Raw genomic sequence first — 21,464 nt, forward strand, 5'->3', positions numbered from 1 at the left:
CATAATCATATTGAATGGCGGAGCAGGCTCGTGGGTCCGTGAGGTCTATTCCTGCTCCTATTTCTTATGTTCTTACAAAAGTTGTAGCTGAAAGCTGCAACTCCTACTGAAAACAATGGTAGATATAATACTGTTCTCATGGGCTTTCTCATTCCAGTGCTGCTACATTTTCCTTATGCTAATTACCCATTGCCTTTGGGTGCATTGTAGATTAATGCTGGAGGATGTCTTAATGCTCCTTTCCAACTTCGAGACTCATAACATTATAACTTTCCAATTGTTTTTGCATGATGCAACAACTTACTAATCTTGCTAAGCGGACATGAATGTTTGTAATGCTGTATACAACCAGCAGAATCCATCATCACTGACTGACCATCAATAAACAGCTATGATCTGAAGGGAGCTGTGTGGACTGCATAAGAAGGTTAGTCATCCTGATAATGCTGGGAATGGAGGAATGACACATTGAAATCAATGTCCCAGTTCTACACACACAAATGTAACATTTCATTTGTCTTTAAAACAGATTATCTAGTCATTATCTCAGTGCTATTTGTGGGACCTTGCTGTGTGCAAATTGTCTGCCACGTTTCCTACATTACAACAGTGACTACACTTTTTTTTTAAGTACTTCATTGGCTGTAAAGTGCTTTAGGGCGTCCTGAGGTCATGAACGGCGCTATATAAATGCAAGTTTTTTCTTTGTTTAAGGCAAAGTGGTGACCCAAAGCTCCCCTGTGCTAAATGACAATCAGCCACAACTGGAACAGAATCCCAGAAAAGCAGCCAAGATGCTTCTGCAAGGACAATTACACCCTATCTATCTAGGATTCTTTCTGTAAATCAAAATGAGCTCTCTAATCTAGCAAATTGCTTTAAATACCGAGGTACTTCCTTTATAGGGGATATACAACAAGCAAGTGTTAATGCACTGAGTTAGAGATTCAGCTGGAGTGTGAGTGTGTCCAAGTGCATTGGGTTACAAATTCAATTGGAGTGTGTGTGTGTCCACACGCACTGGTTTAGATGTTCAGTTGGTGTGTGAGTGTGTCCACGTGCACTGGGTTAGACATTCAGTTGCAGTGTGAGTGGGTCCACGTTCACTGGGCTAGGGGTTAAGCTGCTGTGATGCGATAGATGAATTAAGTTCGGAATTACATTGGTGCGTCAGATGTTGAACGGTTTTGTCAGTAATAAGGACAGTTGTGTGTTGCTATCGGACATCTCCAGAAACAAAGCTCTTGGGGGTTCTATTCCTTTTGTGTTTCTCCTTTTGTGTGAAGAGTTCTGGGAATGACAAATATCCTCTTCGTAGAAGCAAATATAAAGTATTTATGTGATTTCAAAAGCTAAACAATATTACAAGTTAATTTAGAACGATATGCTGATGGGGTTAGATGAAGTAGGGTGGGAGGAGGCTTGTGTGGAGCATAAACACCAGCATGAAGCAGTTGGGCTGAATGGCCTGTTTCCGTGCTGTAAATTCAATGTAATTTTGTTAAGTCTGGTGTTACCCTGCCGGACGTGCTGGATTAATCAGTATTGCCTTCCCTCTGACTGTGTGTGAGCTACAGTTCACAATGTGGTGCAGCGATAGCAGCCTGCTCTGAAATGAGATTGTGACTGTGGTTTGCCAGTGGATTGTGAGTACTCTGTAAGTCTTCTCTCTAATGATTGGATGTGTTCCAGTGTGGCACTAAGGACAGGCAGGATGATTGCAAATTCAAAACTGTTGGTTTAATTCACTGGTACAGCAAACATTGGAAATTGTTATTATTATTCAGTCACACCAACGCACTGAAGCATCATTGTAATCTAACAGTTTGTTGGTCTCTGTAACTATGACAATCTTGTTTTAACATCAAAGCTTTCTGCATTCGGTTGTTTTGCCTCATTCTTCTTAGGCCGAGCTACATCCGTGACATTATGGCCTGAGACTATTTGTCAGTTCTAAAATGCAACCTCCAGCCAATCCTCATCTACTTTCATTCTGATTTATTGGAATCTGCACTTAAGTTGTTGGTCCTGAAGGCTTTGTGAATAGAGACAGTTGTCCAAATGTTAAATGTTACTTCTGTTCTTTTATTGCAGTGAAAGACTTCTTAGAGAAAGCGAAAGAGGAGTTCTTAGAGAAATGGGAGTCCCCAACACAGGTAGGTCACAGATGTCCTGCAAGAGAGCCTGACAGAGGTAGGTCGCACACATCACAATAATCCAACCATTCATTGGTGCACAATAATCAAATTAAATTGCAATGATATGTCTTCTGTTGCAATGCAGCATAGAATAGGCGAATGGTGACAGTATTTACTTGCTGTACTTTGCATCTTATCTGACTGCTCACTTCCTCTGGCTGCTTATTGGCCTGTGCTTTTATTCTATGGGAACTAATAGCATCCCCTCCTGACATAATTTAGAAGAATCTCTCTGTACATGTCAGTGTAGCCCAGAAAGGCAGTAACGTGGCTATGCAGTTTGTATAATTAAAAGTCTCTACCTGGCACCCTGTCCTGCTGCCAGAAGTGTGCCAGGGCATGTCTTCAGTCCACCAATCTGCCCCGGCCAATGACCCCATCCCTATCCCAGGGAAAGGGCCATTTGCATAATAGGGGAGGGCACCACACCATTAACGCCACTACTGGGGCACCTGGGTTTTGGAGCGATACATTGCCATTCTGTCAGGGGGACACAGGCCAGCCTGGCCTAAGTGCTCAAAGGGAAAGATTTTAAGTGCTTGCTGCTCCCTGGTTATTGCGCTACTCTCCCAATGGCAGTCGATTCCTCCAAGATCGATTGCCGTTGGGATCTGGCGGTGTCCGCCCCATTTATAACTGTTAAAGGAAATGACTTGCATTTATATTGACCTTTCACGACCTCCGGACAGTGCAGTCACTGTTGTAATGTAGGGAAACTCGGCAGCCAATTTGCGCACAGCAATGAGATACATGACCAGATCATTTTCTTTAGTGATGTTGGTTGAAGGATAAATATTGGCTAGGACACTTGGGTGAACTCTCCTTCTGTTCTTCGAATAATGCCATAGATTCTTTAACATCCAGATGAGAGGGCAGGCGGGGCCTCGATTTTAACGTCTCATCTGAAAGATAGCATCTGTGACAGTGCAGCACTCCCTCAGTACCGCACTGAAGTGTCAACCTACTTTATTGGTCAAGTGTCTGGAGTGGGGCTTGAACCCACGACCTTCTGACTCAGAGACGAGGGTGCTGCCCACTGCGTCGAGGTTGACTCAATAGGTAGTGCTGCATCACGCTTGCGCACTTTTTGTTGGTGATACTCTAAGTAGAACTGACAGGATTTCCTGAGAACTTGACGTCCCATCTACTAATGTGATGAAAGAAGTGCCTCCCACCCCATCGGAAATTAGGAAACTAACCAGAAAGGGGCACAAACGTGTTCCGGCCTGAATTCCTCCCCCTCCTACCCAGATTAAACCAGTTCTGTACCAGAAATTGGGCTGTAATTCCTAGGCTCTTGTGTCTACAGTGTGCATGTCATGCCACACCTGAAAGTGTGACCTCTGACTACTAACCTCAACATGTCACCTGTCCAAAGGACAAAAAAAATCATGATTGGCTCAAATAATCACTTATCTATTAGTTCATTAATCAAATAGCCAATTAAATAATTGTGAACAAATCAAAAAGTACCAATAAGGAACAAGTTACAATTGGAAAACTGAACAATCAAATACCTCAATTATTTTTCAAAGCTACTATTCACCAATCAAATCATTCCCCATTTTCCTTTTTCATTCGAGTTAGTGTATAAAGGTAGAAATAACATTTATAAAATAAATCAAGTTCTGGAAAAAAAATCACAATGTACCCATAAAATTGATCATTTAATATTAGAAATGCCTGCAAAGTGCTGGGAACCTTTAGCTTGTGTGCGTGCGTGTGACACAATGAGTTGTAGCAACTGCGAGGCAGTGGAGCGGCACAAAACATCAAATATATAATTTTCCCAGCTTTTTGCATAGTTTTAAGGCATTAAATAAAAACTCAGGGTGAACAGTGTAGTTTGGAATTCGTTTTTTTCCTTTTGCTGAGAGGGTCTGATATTTGTACCGGGGCCAGAAGGGCTGCTTATGAGGCACTTTGATGCTGACCTCTAACTTGGCCAAGGTCAGTCAATCAGGCAGGCCCCAACCAATGCCAATGACCACCTGTTCAACTGCTGCTGATTGGACTGTGGCAAAAACTTCCCTGAGCAGTCCCATACCAACAACCTTTTTAGTAAGAACTACAAATCCACTGTAGGGTAAGGGGAGAAAAAATATCTTTTATATTTACAAAAATAAGGAGGAGAAGGTTTTGAGAAGAATTGGCAAATAACCTCAAGCAAGTACTGCAAATCCAGCGTGGGAGATAAAGATGCATTTAATTAAAATCCTCTATAATGTAATAAGAAGGTACATCTAGCACTTATTACCTGTCTTTTTACACTTCACGTGTCATGCTGCAAATTTCTGTTTCACGCGATAAAGAAAAAACAGTAGTCATTTGGATTATGTAGAGAAACTCTCCAGAGCCAAAAAATAAAGGGTCAGAATGTCCGCAGCCTTTTAAGTGACGGTCACACAATTAAAAAAAGACAAAATAAGAATTGTGACTTGCCATATGAACAGCAATTAAGCTTTGAATGAACTCGCCCAGTGTTTACTTAACAGGAATTAGACTTTGCAGCCCCAATGGGGCAAAGCTTCACCTTAGCAATAGAGTAATGCATTGTGCATTATAAGGTATAATGCTCCTGTCCTTATAAAACAGTGACTTACTATTTGAAATGCCACAGGAGATTCACTTGTGTATATATAGAAATTAAAAAGTAATGTAAAGTGAAAAATGAATGATACAACTATTATGGGACAGATTTTCCCATTCCTAAGGTTATTGCATTTCCTGGGCACAGGGAATACAGAATAATGGGCAGGAGGAGCATGTACCTATAAGGAAGCCGGCCCAATTTTCTGTCCATTATGGGCATATGCTTCTCCTAACCAATTTTCCTGTATTTGCTGCCCCAATATCTTCCAGTTTCAGTAAGCCATGCAATATATTTACCTAATCAGTCACGTGATATGTTACCTCAGTAAACTTCCTGTACCACCATTGCATTTAGACTACATGAGGACTGCAGTAAACATCAAAGTCCACACTCCAGATCCTAAACTACAAGTAATCTATACCACAGACATCTACTGGTATTGATTACAAGTGCATGTGTAGCTTGGCTTTGGAAGTGTACTGTATGGCAGTGACCTATTTTGAGGAATGTGTTGTTTCGTAGTGGTGAGCAGGAGTAGTCAGTAAATAGGAGGTAGCCACTAAAGTGCAATCCAACATCAAATTTTATTTTCTGCTGTAAGCATTTAAAATCTTTCATTCCTTGAAGTGTTGGTCTGTCTCCATTGACAGATGGAATGTGGCATAAGGAAGTGGGTGAATGTGCAGGGGGCAGAGCTTCATGCAGTCTACAGGCAGTAACGGGCACATGTAATTATTTATCTTTTCTGTTGAAGCAAAAAGAAACTGATGGACACCCGGTTACATTTTGCCAGTTGCATCGAAACTACAGCACAGAAACAGGCCATTTGGCCCAACTGGTCTGTGCCGGTGCTTATGCTCCACATGAACCTCCTCCCTCCCTACTTCATCTAACCCTATCAGGATACCCTTCTATTCCTTTCTCCCTCATGTGCTTATCTAGCTTCCCGTTAAATGCATCTATGCTATTTGCCTCAACTGTTTCTTGTGGTAGCTCGTTCCACATTCTTGCCACTCTTTGGGTAAAGAAGTTTCTCCTGAATTCCCCATTGGATTTATTAGCGACTATTTTATATTTATGACCTCTAGTTTTGGACTCCCCACAAGTGGAAACATTTTCTCTACGTCTACCCTATCATTATCTTAAGGACTTCTATCAGGTCGTCCCTCAGCCTTCTCTTTTCTAGAGAAAAGAGCCCCAGCCTGTTCAGCCTTTCCTGATAAGGATAGCTTCTCAGTTCTCTTATCATCCTTGTGAATTTTTTTTGTACCGTCTCCAGTGCCTCTATATCCTTTCTATAATATGGAGACCAGAACTGTGCACAATACTCCAAGGGGCCGATTTTCAGATGGCCGAGAGGGTGCATTAGGGGCAGGAGGGCTCCTAAAATGGCGGAATCCCGGAGAGGGTTCGGAGCACGGCTCCAACTCACTGACCTCCGGGTTCCCCAGTGACTCATTCGGGTGTGCGCGCAGCTCCCGAATGCGGGACTCCCACCGGCAATTAAAGCCGGCGGGATGCTGCTTTAGATAGTTAGTTAGATACTTGAGGTACTTGACAGACCTCATTGAGTGGAGATTTTGCCAGGGGTGCAATTTTGAAGGATCCTCTGCGTGTTTCCCGTGCTGTGGGACACACTCCCTGTTGGAGCAGACGTGTTTCAGCCAACAACTAGTGGGAGGTGCAAAGGATTATTTGACAGGTGGGGGGAAAACCTCATGTATTGTAGCAGGACACTCTGTCACTTCAGACAAAGTTTTGACTGCAAGACCTTTGTCTTTCCACTCAAAATGCTTAATTTATACCCTAAACTCTGCTGTGCTAGCACATTTACCTACTTTGCGGACCCCCTCAAACTCTCACCGTCAGGATGGTGGGGGGGGCGCATAGCTGCATTCATCACTTCATCCGAGGACGAGCAACATCACCAGCCTCGCCAGGCACACTGTCCACCTCCACCACATGGAGCTCCACAACACAGTGCTGCGCCATAGGCACCTGCACAAAATAGTTGTGCAACTACACATACACCCACTGTAGGGTGACCCAATGAGTGGCATCAAGTGTGGGTGTTCATGGTGAACCTCATGAAAGGCACTTATTAAACAACCCAGTCAAGAATGGCCAAGACGTGGCAGTATTGGTGACAATAATAATAGTTAATGTGCCATTAACAAAAATCAAATATAAATAAAAAGCATGACAAACAGTCAAACACCCTTGTGCTCACAAAACCTTTGCCTTATGCTTCCGAGTACTCCTACATGGTGCTTCCCCTGTGGTTGCAGCAGAGGTAGTGGCAGGTTGCTCTTGTTCATGCCCTGACCGATTAGATGCTTTGGGCCTACGCCCTCTGGGTTTCGGTGCCCATGAGGGCCCCTCCAAAGACTGCTCCACCAAAGACTGTGCAGGGCCCCTCCAAAGACTGTGCAGGGGCAGACTCAACCACCTGGAGCGGAGGCAGCATTGCGGGTACTGGTTGAGAGGGGGGCAACGGGTGAGATGTGGGAGCGCTTTGAGTGGCGTCCCCACTTCCATGTCCCCTTTCGTCATCATCCCTCTCCTGGACCAGGCCCACATCACTCCTACCACCCTGCTGGACGACAGTTTGGAGGACATGTGTGAAGCCTTGTAAGGCCAGTGCTAGTGTATCTGCCTGCCTGTTTAAGGCGGCAGAAAGTTGCTCACCCTGAGTCCGAAGTGCCGTTGTCAGGGCCTCAGTGGACTCATTGGTGAGCCGTGCTTGAAGCTCGATGGAGGCTAGCCTTCCCTCCATCGCAGACATTCCCGCACTTACCTGCGACACTATCTCAGAGATGCCGTCACATCCCTGTGACAGTATCTCAGAGATTCCCTCCTGTACATGTGCCACCATTCCACTCATGCAGGAGTTGGACTCCTCCATTCTCTGCACGATTGTGGAGAGTGCGCGTGGCACCTGTTCCAGCACCTAGCAAATGTGCTGCTGCCCCTCGATCATTCTCCTTTTAAAGGATGGCCCCCAGGGTTCAGCATCAGTCTCCAGCTGAGCAGAGCCTGGAGAAGAGTGCTCCCACCGATGCGGACTCTCCACAGCTGCCCCTGCCACCAGTGTCTGCTCGTGCTCACGTGTGTGTGGTGACTCACCATGTGCGACCCCAACTAACTGCGGACTGGGACCCACCAAGGTGTGTGTATCTGTGCTGGTGGATGGCTCGCTCAGATGTGACGGTGTCCCCTCATAGGCCGGCAGGCCCTCTGAGGAATCGCCCTCTGCCGTCACGGCGGTCGCTGAAGGCCCTGTAAGAGAGGAGAAGGCAATATTAAGCATGATGACAGATGTTGAGTTGCTGAAGATGGCAAGGCATGTTAACATCATTTGCTATTGTGAGTGCTGAATGTTAAAGTTCTGTCACCAGCCATTTGTCGGGTGGCAGTCTCGGCGTCCCCGACGGACAGGCACTCGAGGGTGCAGCTCAGTTCAAAAGCCTCCTGCTCCGGGTCCATGAGGACGACCTGATGTTGCGGCCCCCCTCCGGTCTTCGCCCTCTTCCATGCATTCTGGGCTTTCTTCTCCAATAAGGGGAGAAAGTAGAGAGGTGTGAGTGACGTGGCCAACCGCTGAATGCATTGGTTTGGGTGAGGCTGACCGTGAAAAAGATGTAAGTTGAGGATGAGGTTTGAGTGAGTGTGAGGAGTGATGTTATAGAGTAGTGTTGGCAGTGCAGAAGGAGTTGTGAGGTGGGGGCGGTGATGTGGAAGACGGAGTATAGGAGAATGAGTAAGTGTACTCACTTTGGCTGACCTAGTTAGGTCATTGAAGCGCTTCCTGCACTGGATCCATGTGCGGGAGACGTTGCTGCTGCTGGTGACCTCCTCTGCCACCTCAAGCGAGGCCTTCTTGGTGGCAGAGACAGGCCACTTCCTCCCTCCTCCTCCTCACCCCATCCAGTAGGACCTGGAGTGAGGCATCGTTAAATCTGAGAGCAGCCTTTCCCCTGGTCTGCTCCATGCTGTACTTTTGGTTGTTTGCTGCAGGAGCAGCAATGGAGGACTGCCCCTTTAAATAGGGCTCCTCCAGCTGACAGCCTGTTATGCGGGTGCGCAGTCCGCCCTCTGCGCAGGTTGACAACGGGAAACCCGGAAGCCACGGTAAGTACCTTCAATTTACCCGCGATCGCGTGGGGAACAGACGGATTTTACTGGGCGGGTTACCCATGCGCCCAGTCGCCCCCCCCCTGCTGCCATCCTGTCTCCCTGGTAATATCGGGGCCCAAGTGTGGTCTAACCAAGGTTCTGTACAAATTTAACATAACTTCTTTGCTTTTCAATTCTAAACCTCGAGAAGTGAACCCCAGTGCTTGATTTGCCTTTTTTATGGCCTTATTAACCTGTGTCGCTACTTTTAGTGATTTGTGTATCTGTCCCCCATGATCCCTTTGTGCTCTATCCCGTTTAGACTCTTATTATCCAAGGAGTATGTGGCCTCCTTATTCTTCCTACCAAAATGCACCTCACACTTATCTATATTGAAATTCATTTGCCAATTACACGCTCATTCTGCAAGTTTATTAATGACCTCCTACATTTTGATGCATTTTTCCTTTGTATTAACTACGCCCCTCAATTTGGTGTCATCCGCAAATTTTGAAATTGTACTTCCGATTCCCAAATCTAAATCGTTAATGTAAATTTTGAACAACAGTGGTCCCAGCACCGATCCCTGTGGAACACCACTTCCCACCTTTTCGCCGGTCTGTGTAGCTACCCTTAACCCCTACTCTGTTTCCTGCCTTGTAACTGGCTTGCTATCCATTCTGCTACCTGTCCCCTGATTCCACATGCTCTGACCGTAGCCATGAATCTGCTATGAGGCACCTTATCGAAGGCCTTTTGAAAATCCAAATATATTACATCTATTACATTACCCTTGTCTACTCTTTGTTACTTCTTCAAAGAATTCAGTGAGGTTGGTCAAGCATGACTTTCCCTTCTGAAATCCGTGCTGACTATTCTCTATTATATTTTCGTTCTTCAGATGTCTTTCTATTACTTCCTTGAGTAAAAATACCATTATCTTTTCTACCACTGATGTTAAGTTAACTTGTCTATAGTTCCCTGGACTTGTCCTATTTCCCTTTTTAACTACAGGAATAATATTAACTGTCCACCGATCCTCAGGCACTATTCCCTTTTCTAGTGGTTTTTTATATATATGTAACAGTGCCTCTGCTATCTCCTCCCTGACTTCTTTTAATATTCGCGGATGCAATCCATCTGGACCAGGGTTTTATCCTTCCTAAGTTTGATTAGTTTATCAATTATCTGCTCCCTTTCTATTTTAAATGTTTTAATATCTTTTTCAGTCTCTTCTTCTAATGTCCTGCCCACCTTGTTAGTCTCCCTGGTAAATACTGAGGCAAAGTAATTAGTCAATATTTCTACCATTTTGCTGTTGTAACCTGTGAGTTTATCTTGTGCATCCCTAAGTGGCCCTATCCCTATTCTGATTTTTCTTTTGTTATTTATGTGTCTGTAGAATACTTTACTATAATTTAATCTCATAGTTCCTCTTTGCTTTCCTAATTGTTTTTTTGACATCCTTCCTAACTTCTTCATGGTCCCTTTTGTCATCCTTTCCTGTATTAGTTAGAGTATGCCTTTTTCTTTAGTTTCAATTTTACCCTTATCTCTTTATTAATCCATGGTGTTTCATTATTGGCTCGTTTGTTCTTGGTTTTAGAGGAATATATGTCTTCTGAACTCTGATCACCATTTTAAATATTACCCACTACTGTCCTATGCTTTTGTCAAAACTTTTTTCTAGTTTACCTGCCCTAGTTCCATTCTTATCCCTTCAAAATTAGCTTTTTTCCAATCTATTACTTTGGTCTTTGTCTTACTTATGTCTTTCTCAATCATTATTTTAAACCTTGTTATGTTGTGATCGCTATTGCCTAGATTTTTCCCTACGCTTACTTCTTTTATCTGCTCTGATTCATTTCCCATTACTAGATCGAGCAGTGATTGCTCTCTTGTTGGGCTTCTTACATAGTGGATAGGAAGGAGTCCCGTACATACTGTAAAAACTCCATTCCCTTTTCTCCTTTCCCTGCCTCTTCTTGCCAGTTTATTTGGGGGGTAGTTAAAATCTCCCATGGTTATTAATCAATGTTTTTTTTACTCATTTCATAGATTTGTCTACATATTTCATCTTCCACTTCCGTTCCACTATTAAGTGGTCTGTAGAATACCCCTATTAACAAAGCAGCCCGCTTGATTGGCACCCCATCCACTACCCTAAACATTCACTCCCTTCACCACCAGCGCACTGTGGCTGCAGTGTGTACCATCCACAGGATGCACTGCAGCAACTCTTCTGCCAAGGCTTCTTCGACAGCATCTCCCAAACCCGCGACCTCTACCACCTAGAAGGACAAGGGCAGCAGGCACGTGGGAACAACACCACCTGCACGTTACCCTCCAAGTCACACACCATCCAGACTTGGAAATATATCACCGTTCCTTCATTGTTGCTGGGTCAAAATCCTGGAACTCCCTTCCTAACAGTACAGTGGGAGAACCTTCACCACACGGACTGCAGCGGTTCAAGAAGGCGGCTCACCACCACCTTCTCAAGGGCAATTAGGGATGGGTAATAAATGCCGGCCTCACCAGCGACGCCCACATCCCATGAACGAATAAAAAAAACGTGATCGATCCCTCCTTATCCTTTGTCTCAATCCATATGGATCCTGTTTCTATCTTAATGTTACTGATGTCCTTCTTTTTCTGTTGCCATTATGGTATCTCTAATTAGTGCAGCTACTCTGCCCTGTCTTCTTCCTTCCCTATCCTTTCTAAATACATTATATCCTGCAATATTTAACTGCCAATTAGATTAATGGACAAACATTTGTACACTTACTGTATCGGTATTTAAATGAAAGGTTGTTGCGATTGTAGGCGTGTTTTTGTTTGTCTAGCTGGGTGTTACTATGAACAGGGATTGTATTGAATAATCCTTCGAGCTCAGCAAGTCAAACAAGACAGGGCGCAGAATTTTTCATGATCTTTGTAGGTACCACCCTGCGATTTGCCAATAGCAAATTTCTTTGAAGAGAGAAAGATCAAATATGCTGGAAATGTGAGTCAGGCTACAGGAGCAGAAGCTGTACTGGGGGAGAGGAGTGGCAGGAAAGTGCATATAAACTGCCCTTAAAGGGATAGTGGGTAAATTTGAAAGTATGTGACACTCAAAGGTAAGTTGCTGCATAGAGGAATAAAAGCACCTTTACAGAGGCTGCTAATGTTTTTAATTTCAACCTCTTCAAAAGCTGATTGGGTAACAAATATGGCCGGCAAAGGCTAATGACTAGAACAAATGTAGGAGCAGAAAATCAAGTCTGTAGCCAAATGATGGAGTGAGCAACACTCCAACCCTGTGTTTGATTGTTGGTGAAATGGAAGTGGTGCTGAGTGAGGTGATAGCGAGGATGGTGGTCCCGCTTACCACTTATGGACACCCTTCCCATACAACAACATTGCAGCTTTCTGGGAAGGAGGTAGAGAAAGAGGACTTAAGAACATAGCTGGCAGTGCCAGAAATGTGGCGCATGTTAGCTTCAGATATCTTCGCAGCAGATAGCACTACTCTCCATCTGGCTGACTGCTGACCCACAGCATGTGGAGCCATTTCCACATGGTCAGAGCCAAATGTCCATCTCTGCCTGCAAATGTTGGTCGAAGGATACTGGCAGGTGGGCACAGTCTGCCTCTGTTGCAGCCTGATCTGCTTGGCACCCATCTGTTGCTCGTCCTCTTCCTCCAAACATAAGTAAAGGGGAATTCCCATTGGGAAACTCATTGTCCCATTATCATGGATGTACCTAAAAATGACATTGCCAAAACACTTGGGACAAAGTCTCCTGACCAATGAAGTAGAAACGGAAAAGAAGAAAAGAAAAAGGTTCAGAATTAGCCTCAAAATGCTGCTACAAAGTATACTGTAAGGCTCTTTAAATGCACGTCCATGAAACAGCCCACCTCAACAGCCCTAGACACCCATTTTATATGGGCGGGTGGATGACTGAAAACTATATTGGAATAAAATCTCGCATCTAAATTACGTCATTGGAGCATGATTGAATGTAATTTACTGCCAGTACAAAATTCAACTGAAAAACTGATGGTATGCTAAATTGTTGGAAATCTGGTACAACTGTTCTCCACCCATTTTGCCAATTAGTTACACCCACTTTGTGGCCATTAATTGTCTAACCAACTGGATAATCCACCCTTTAGCATCTGTGTTGAGACTTGCATTTATGTAGCATCTTACCAGGTTGAAGCATATTAAAGTGCCTTGCACAATCAGTTACTTTGAGTTACTGTGACATTCTGCGATAACAACATTTCGTAAACAGCAACAAAATGAATTATCAGTTAATCTGATTTTTTTCTTTAGATGTTGGTTGAGAGAGGAATATTTGCCAGGACACTGAGAACCCTCTGCTCCTTCTCGAATATTGCCATGGGTTCTTTAACATTCACCTCAATCAATGAAACAAGCAGAAACATCTCCGACAATGCAGCATTCCCTCGATACTGCGCTGGAGTGTCAGTCTAGATTATGACCTCAAACTCGGGCAAGGGCCTTGAACCCACAGCCTTCTAACCCCAAGGCTTTCTTTTGGAGAAGCATATCACCTGCAGTGAACAAGAATTTTTTTAACAAACATTTTTTCCATTGTTTTGACTGTCTTCATTTTGGAGGATGTGCATCCTACAGGTCTCATGACCACGTGGGCTTTTATCTGAGAAAGACATCTTTGAATCTCATCACAACTGCTAGTTGCATTTGAGATAGGAGATAGCTTCGAGAAGGAGGGTCCATTCCACCACCATTGTATTGCTCCTCCTAGAATCCAAGCAATGATTTTGTTTACATTCACAGAAGAACAGGATAATAATGCATGTCTGTTGTAAATAATTCTGAGGGTGGTGGCCCATCAATTTCTGGTATCAACAAAATTATGTCACCCAAGATAGTAAAGCCTGGAATTTCCGATCAGCGGTGTTTAAATGCTAATGGCAACTGGCTGGTGATAAAGTAATGGCAACCGTAAAATCTAGGGTTATGGGTCTCTTCACTTCCATCACTTTAGTTTCTAAATGTTGAGTTCCTTTTTGCAACTTGGATCCAGGGTTCACTACTTAACGATGTTGCATGGCATTGTATAGAAGAACTTGTATAGAAGGTTCTTCCTTGCTGGTGTCAAAGGCATTCATTAACCAAACCGTTTGGATGTGCAGTTGCTTAATAAAAAATAACATAAGTGACAAGCAAATGGAGTAGCTGCTTCAGATTTTAAATAACATTAGCAGATCCTTCATTGCTAATCAAGCAATAACAATTGGAATGAGCATCTTGTGTACAGGCTCAGTTAGGAGCATTTAATGTTTCAGCCAGGAGTTCAGAACCCCATCCTAAGTGGCTTCTATTTCAATAACCTCTGTGTCCCATGGCCACCATGACGTTGATGGTTTGTTTGTTGTCAGTGACAACCGCCTATGATTCATCTCCAATTTAACACAGGTTGTGGGTTCTCATATTACTGTAAGGTCCAATTTTCCCAAGGAATATTTTCCCACACACAGGAGATCAAATGTTAGATTGACCTGAGGGCTGATCTTTCCTTCATTTCCTTTGGACTCTTTTTTTTGGATCTGGTCCTCTTCCTCACTTTGTGGCTAAGTAGGTGTGCATCACAATCTTTGGATCTGGAAGACCAGCAGAAAAGGATGCCCTCTTCACTCTCTGGCAAAGCCTTTACGTTCCCTTGGCATTGTTTGCTTTGACCACTTCTGGGATTCGCAGCTGATGATACTGGCAGCAGAGATAGACAGGCTTCTGTTGTTTGTAACAATCAAGCAGGTTCTTTGAGATCAGGAAAGAAGCAGATTCTCATGGTCTAAATAATTATCAGGATTTCATCCAAATCCTAAGTACAGGTGAGGGAAGTCATTCGTAATACTCAGTTAATCCTTCTATAGAAACCTATGCCCCTGCCATCACTGTAGCGAAATGACTACCTCTCAAATGACTCCAGAGTTTTTGCCTCCCCTATCTTTATGCATGCTAAACAGCGGAAGCAACATGCTATAGACAGAGCTAAGCGATTCCACAACCAACGGATCAGATCAAAGCTCTGCAGTCCTACCACATCCAGTCGTGAATGGTGGTGGACAATTAACAACTAACAGGAGGAGGAGGCTCTGTAAACATCCCCATCCTCAATGATGGTGTAGTCCAGCACGTGAGTGCAAAAGACAAGGCTGAAGCATTTGCAACCATCTTCAGCCAGAAGTGCCGAGTGGCTGATCCATCTCGGCCTCCTCCCGATATCACCACCATCACAGAAGCCAGTCTTCAGCCAATTCGATCCACTCCACGTGATATCAAGAAACGGCTGAGTGCACTGGATACAACAAAGGCTATGGGCCCCGACAATATTCCGGCTGTAGTGCTGAAGACTTGTGCTCCAGAACTAGCCGCGCCTCTAGCCAAACTGTTCCAGTACAGCTACAACACTGGCATTTATCCAACAATGTGGAAAATTGCCCAGGTATGTCCTGTCCACAAAAAGCAGGACAAATTCTATCCAGCCAATTACCGCACCATCAGTCTACTCTCAATCATCAGCAAAGTGATGGAAGGTGTCGTCGACAGTGCTATCAAGCGGCACTTACTCACCAATAACCTGCTCACCGATGCTCAGTTTGGGTTCCGCCAGGATCACTCGACTCCAGACCTCATTACAGCCTTGGTCCAAACATGGACAAAAGAGCTGAATTCCAGAGGTGAGGTGAGAGTGACTGCCCTTGACATCAAGGCAGCATTTGACTGAGTGTGGCACCAAGGAGTCCTAGTAAAATTGAAGTCAATGGGAATCACGGGGAAAACTCTCCAGTGGCTGGAGTCCAGTGGCCTAGCACAAAGGAAGATGGTAGTGGTTGTTGGAGGCCAATCATCTCGGCCCCAGGACATTGCTGCAGGAGTTCCTCAGGGCACTGTCCAAGGCCCAACCATCTTCAGCTGCTTCATCAATAACCTTCCCTCCATCATAAGGTCAGAAATGGGGATGTTCGCTGATGATTGCACAGTGTTCAGTTCCATTCGCAACCCCTCAGATAATGAAGCAGTTCGTGCCCGCATGCAGCAAGACCTGGACAACATCCAGGCTTGGGCTGATAAGTGGCAAGTAACATTCGCGCCAGACAAGTGCCGGGCAATGACCATCTCCAACAAGAAAGAGTCTAACCACCTCCCCTTGACATTCAACGGCATTACCATCGCCAATTCCCCCACCATCAACCTCCTGGGGGTCACCATTGACCAGAAACTTAACTGGACCAGCCACATAAATACTGTGGCTACAAGAGCAAGTCAGAGGCTGGGTATTCTGCGGCGAATGACTCACCTCCTGACTCCCCAAAGCCTTTCCATCATCTACAAGGCACAAGTCAGGAATGTGATGGAATACTCTCCACTTGCCTGGATGAGTGCAGCTCCAACAACACTCAAGAAGCTCGACACCATCCAAGATAAAGCAGCCCACTTGATTGGCACCCCATCCACCACCCTAAACATTCACTCTCTTCACCACCGGCGCACCGTGGCTGCAGTGTGTCCCATCTACAGGATGCATTGCAGCAACTCGCCAAGGCTTCTTCGACAGCATCTCCCAAAAAACTCATGACCTCTACCATCTAGAAGGACAAGGTCAGCAGGCACATGGGAACAACAGCACCTGCACGTTCCCCTCCAAGTCACACACCATCCCGACTTGGAAATATATCACAGTTCCTTCATCATCGCTGGGTCAAAATCCTGGAACTCCCTTCCTAACAGCACTGTGGGAGAACCTTCACCACACGGACTGCAGCGGTTCAAGAGGGCGGCTCACCACCACCTTCTCAAGGGCAATTAGGGATGGGCAATAAATGCTGGCCTCGCCAGCGACGCCCACGTCCCATGAACAAATAAAAAAAACCCTACCCGGAGCCCATTCCAGGCATTGATCACTCCCGTGTGTGAAGTTCTTCCTGACATCAGTCCCAAATTTGCCTTTTACCAGTTTGCACCTGTACCCCCTTGTTCTGCAGTTGTTTAACTTGAAACAATGCTCAGGATTAAAGCCTTTACTGTTCCATTTAATATCTGATAAACCTCTAAAAGGTTCTCTCTCATTCACCTCCTTCGAAGGCTGAGAGTGTTTTTTTTTTCCGCCTTCCCTCATAACTGAATCCCCCGACACTATTGGCCCTTCCCCGCACCACTTCTGGAGCTTGGATGTTTCCTTTCTACCTCGATGGCTGGACCTGCTTTTCCAGTGGGATCGTCCCACTGCTCCATTCCCTAGCAATGGGGATAGACCAGGTCCCTGCTCTGGTTTAAGAGGAAAACATCATTCAGTGAGTTCAGCAAGAGCCACCACCTCATAAATTGTTGCTGAAAATGGATGCTTCCTTGTTCATGCGAGGAGAGATACTGCATAGTCAGGGTGAATGGACCCAAGGCCAAGGAACAACAGTAGAGTTCTCTTCCCTCTTGGCACTTCAGCTGCCTTAAGCTCCTAGAGGTATGGATAGCTCCGATATAGTCTCAAGCTCTGGTCCGTCGAGTTGGTGGTATATGGAACTAGGGAGAATATTGGCATCTCAGAAACATGGTTGATACTTGAGGATAACTAAGAGCTGGAACGGAGAAGGTAAAGAAGGTCTTGCAAAGGTGGACCTACAACGAGGTGGCGGAGTTATGATGGCGGAATGATATATCAGCTTCTGAAAGAGCGGATATAGCAACAGAAGGGGATACGGTTGTATTAATATGGATGGTACTAAGTAATAATGAGGTCAGCAAATGATTAATTGGTAATACTATAGAGCAGCACAATTTGGGGTGCTTTGGCCAAATAAGGAGGGCTGTGGAACATCGTTATGCACTAACCATTGAGATTTAACATCCTGGATGTTGAATGGACAGATCTGGGAAAACCAGGAGGGAGGGGTGACCATCAAACAAATTCATTGATGGAGTTGAGCATTATTTCTTCATACAAAATGTGAGGCAGGTTACAGGAGCAGAAGCTGCAGTGGATTTTGTGTTTAGCAATCCACCAGAACTGGTTAGTAATACGTAAATTTCAGCTGGGCTCAGTGGTAGTACTCTCACCTCTTGAGTCAGCAGGCCACGGATCCAAACGCCACTCTAGGACTTGCACACATACACTAGGCTGACACTTCAGTATGTTGCTGAGGGATTGCTGTACTGTCGGAAGAGCTGTCTTTCGAGACATTAAACCAAGGCCTCATCTGCACGTCCGGGTGGATATAAATGATCCCATGGCGTGATTCAAAGAGGAGTTACAAGTTCTTTTGGTGTCCTGTCAAACATGTATCCCTCAATCTACACTACAAAATCAGATTAACTGGCAAATTATCTCATTTGCTTTTTGTGCAACTTTGCTGCATTTGTTTGCATAACAACAGTGACTACACTTTAAAAGTACTTCATTGGCTGTGAAGCACTTTGGTACGTCCTGTGGATGTGAAAGATACTATATAAATGCAAGTCCTTTTTCCTTCTTTCTAACCTAGAGTACGATGCACATCTGTATTATTGTATTTTTAGACTTGATATGTTGCCAAAGCTAAAACAACAAAGTGGTGGGATAAGTCATTAGAAGGACAGATTTCAGAGCTTAAGGAGAGTGTTAAGGAAAATTAATTGGGAATTGAGACATAAAGTAGAAGAAGAATAGGATATGTTTAAGGCTATTGTACAGGATAAGAATAGAAAGTATATTGTATTTAAAAAATGGAGAAACACAGCAGGATTTAGAGTACGGTTGGGTTAATAAGGAGGTTAAAAGAAACCTAAAAACAAGCAGGAATACTTTGAGATACAAGAAAACAAAAGAGATTGAATTCATAGAAAAGGCAACCAACTGAAGATGCTAGAAAACGTCAGCAAGCAATGAAGAGACATATCACAGAGGGCAGTAAGAGGAACCTAGAAGACTTTCGTAACTACTGATAAATCCCCCATGGTGTTTCGCACAGTCAGTTGATGAATATAATATTGTTGTATACAGGTGGCGACGGAGTTGGGAGAGTTCAGAAACTCGCTCCATACATGCCAGAGCCTGTGACTACATCATGACCGTTGGCATAGCAAATTGAATGTGAAATGTGAACATGGTGACCAACAATGGTAGATGTTGAAAATTGTGACAACAGGAAGTAAGCCTTGTGGACAGGAAGCACACGCCCTGTATAAGATTTTTAATAATGTACTATTTGACCCCCTGTGGCATTGCACACTGAAGGCCTGATTTTAACCTGCCCACCCACGTGATCAATCCTTCGTACTTTTCTTAAAAGGTTTACTAACTCCACTACTCCTACGATATTGTAATAGAAAATCAGGAAATTGGAGACTTGCTAAATACTTCCTTTGTATCAGTCTTCACAGCAGAGGAAGAGGCTAAAAACAAAGACTTGCATTTATCCAGCGCCTTTCACGACCTCAGGGTGTCCCAAAGGGTTTTACGAAGTACTACATCTGTAGTCAGATGTAATGTAGGAAATGCGGCAGCCAATTTAGGCACAGCAAGCTCCCACAAACAGTAATGTGATAATGACCAGACAATATGTTTTTTAGTGGTGTTGATTGAGGGATAAATATTGGTCAGGACACCGGGGAGAACTCCCCTGCTCTTCTTTGAAATATTGCCATGGCATCATTTATGTCCACGCCTCGGCTTAACATCTCATCTGAGAGACAGCACCTCTGACAGTGCAGCACTCCCTCAGTACCAGAGATACAAGGAAAATTAAAACTAAATCAAGGGAAGGAACTTACCTTGCGGTTGCTGGGAAACAGTACCTCCCTCCTTGTCCTGACTTCTTCCATTAGTATCTCCACGGAGGCATCAAAAAAGCAGGCGCAGCCCTGCGACTTGTCTCTGATGCCAACACTTCATCAACAGTTTGACAAGCAGGAATTAAAACGGGGTTGCAACCTCTCTTTAAGAGGTGCATCCTCGCCTTAAATAGACCGCCGGAAATTATGGGCATTATGTGGGCCGTCTGCCCGATTCTTGACGCGATCAGGAGGGCAACCCGTCAGTCAAATGGAAATGAGGCCCGGGAGTTAAACTTGCCCTGGCCTCATGCCGACAACATCATTGGGGCTCCCCGCCCGCCTCAACCCCCACCCACTTGATTCACACCATGAGTTGAAATTGGCCCTAGAGCATCAAGACAAAGTAAAGTTTCAGGTGATGTGGGGTTGTAGAATTTATAATGGAAAAGATGACCCAAAATTGTGACAAAAACTTGACAGCAGGAAGTAAGATTTTGTAGGCAGGAAGTGTGTGCAGATGTACGATTTGTAATATATCGGTAGATAGATGATAATAGAAGGAAGGTCGAAGAACAAGTGGATCCATTAAAAGATAAATTGGATAAAACTATTACAGATAGTCAAGATATGGCAGAAATATTGAACGGATTCCTTACATCAATTTTCAAGATGTGGTAAATAAATTCCAGTCACAGTAAATGGGACTAAACAATTTGCAGCAAATGTAGAGGTTAGTAAAGAATATATTGTGCAGAAACTGGAGTCCAGAAGGCTCCTGAACCAGATGGATATATCCTTGAATCTTCAAGGAGTTAAGAAAGAAATTGCTTGGTTTGATATTATTCAGAGCTCCATAAATATTGGAGTAATAACAGAGGAGGATGCCAAATGTTGTTCCAATATTCCACAAAGGAGAACCATCACAGGCTGGTTAGCATAACATGCATCGTAGGAACAATACTCAAGGGCATTGTACAGGATGCTACAAATGAATTTTTAAAGAGCACAAGTATCTTGGTAAGCAGCCATGCCTTGCAACCCTACTAGAATTCTTTGAGAAGGTAACTGAGAATATGGCAATCCAGTAGATGTAGTTTATTTGGATTTTCAAAAGGCATTAAACAAAATTCCTTGTGTGAGACTAATAGGAAAAGTTGAAGGTGTTGGAATGTGTGGCAAATCCTCTAAATGGACTGGTAATTGGCTTCGCAACAGAAGACAATGGATGGTGGTAAATGAAAAATGTAACTAGTGATGTTTCACAGCAATCTGTTCTGGGACTCTGGGTGTTTGTAACATTTGTAAATAATATGGAACGGGATGTCTGAAGTAGGTTTGTGCCATTCGCAAATGTAATACTATGTGGGCAGGCAATAAGTAGAGGGAGATAGATTATCTTCGGAGAGTCTTAGACTGGGATGCATCTTGGAGACCATTGGATTACAAGGCAGAACAAGTTATTCTGCCAGTTCTGGAGCATGCTCTGCAATTTTGATCACCCTAGCTCAAAAGGATATAGATGTTTTAAAAATGGTAGGGAGATGCAGCTGTTTCCAGGCCTTAGGAATCTAGGTTATGAAGAAGGACTCCAGTTATTTAAACTTATTTTTGCTGGGGATTGAGGGGAGACATAACTCAGGTCTTACGACATAATCAAAGAGATAGATGAGATTGAACTAAACAAGCTGTTTAACTTAGAAAATGAGCATAGGACTAAAGGCAAAAATATAAACCTCACAAGGCTCGAATAGATGGCAAATTA

The 21,464-nt window shown here is 44.1% G+C and overlaps 1 protein-coding gene across 2 annotated transcripts in view; it reads left to right on the plus strand.

The window, feature by feature from the left end:
- The window catches only part of LOC137304528 (cAMP-dependent protein kinase catalytic subunit alpha-like), a 126,769-nt gene that overhangs the window by 66,214 nt on the left and 39,091 nt on the right, over positions 1–21,464 (plus strand). For both annotated transcript variants that reach the window (XM_067973162.1, XM_067973163.1), the window contains exon 2: positions 2,095–2,156. In XM_067973162.1, the coding sequence (XP_067829263.1) occupies positions 2,095–2,156 (62 nt within the window). The remainder of the gene's footprint in view (positions 1–2,094; positions 2,157–21,464) is intronic.

Source organism: Heptranchias perlo, chromosome 37 (genome assembly GCF_035084215.1).
Source record: "Heptranchias perlo isolate sHepPer1 chromosome 37, sHepPer1.hap1, whole genome shotgun sequence".
NCBI classification, from domain to species: domain Eukaryota; kingdom Metazoa; phylum Chordata; class Chondrichthyes; order Hexanchiformes; family Hexanchidae; genus Heptranchias; species Heptranchias perlo.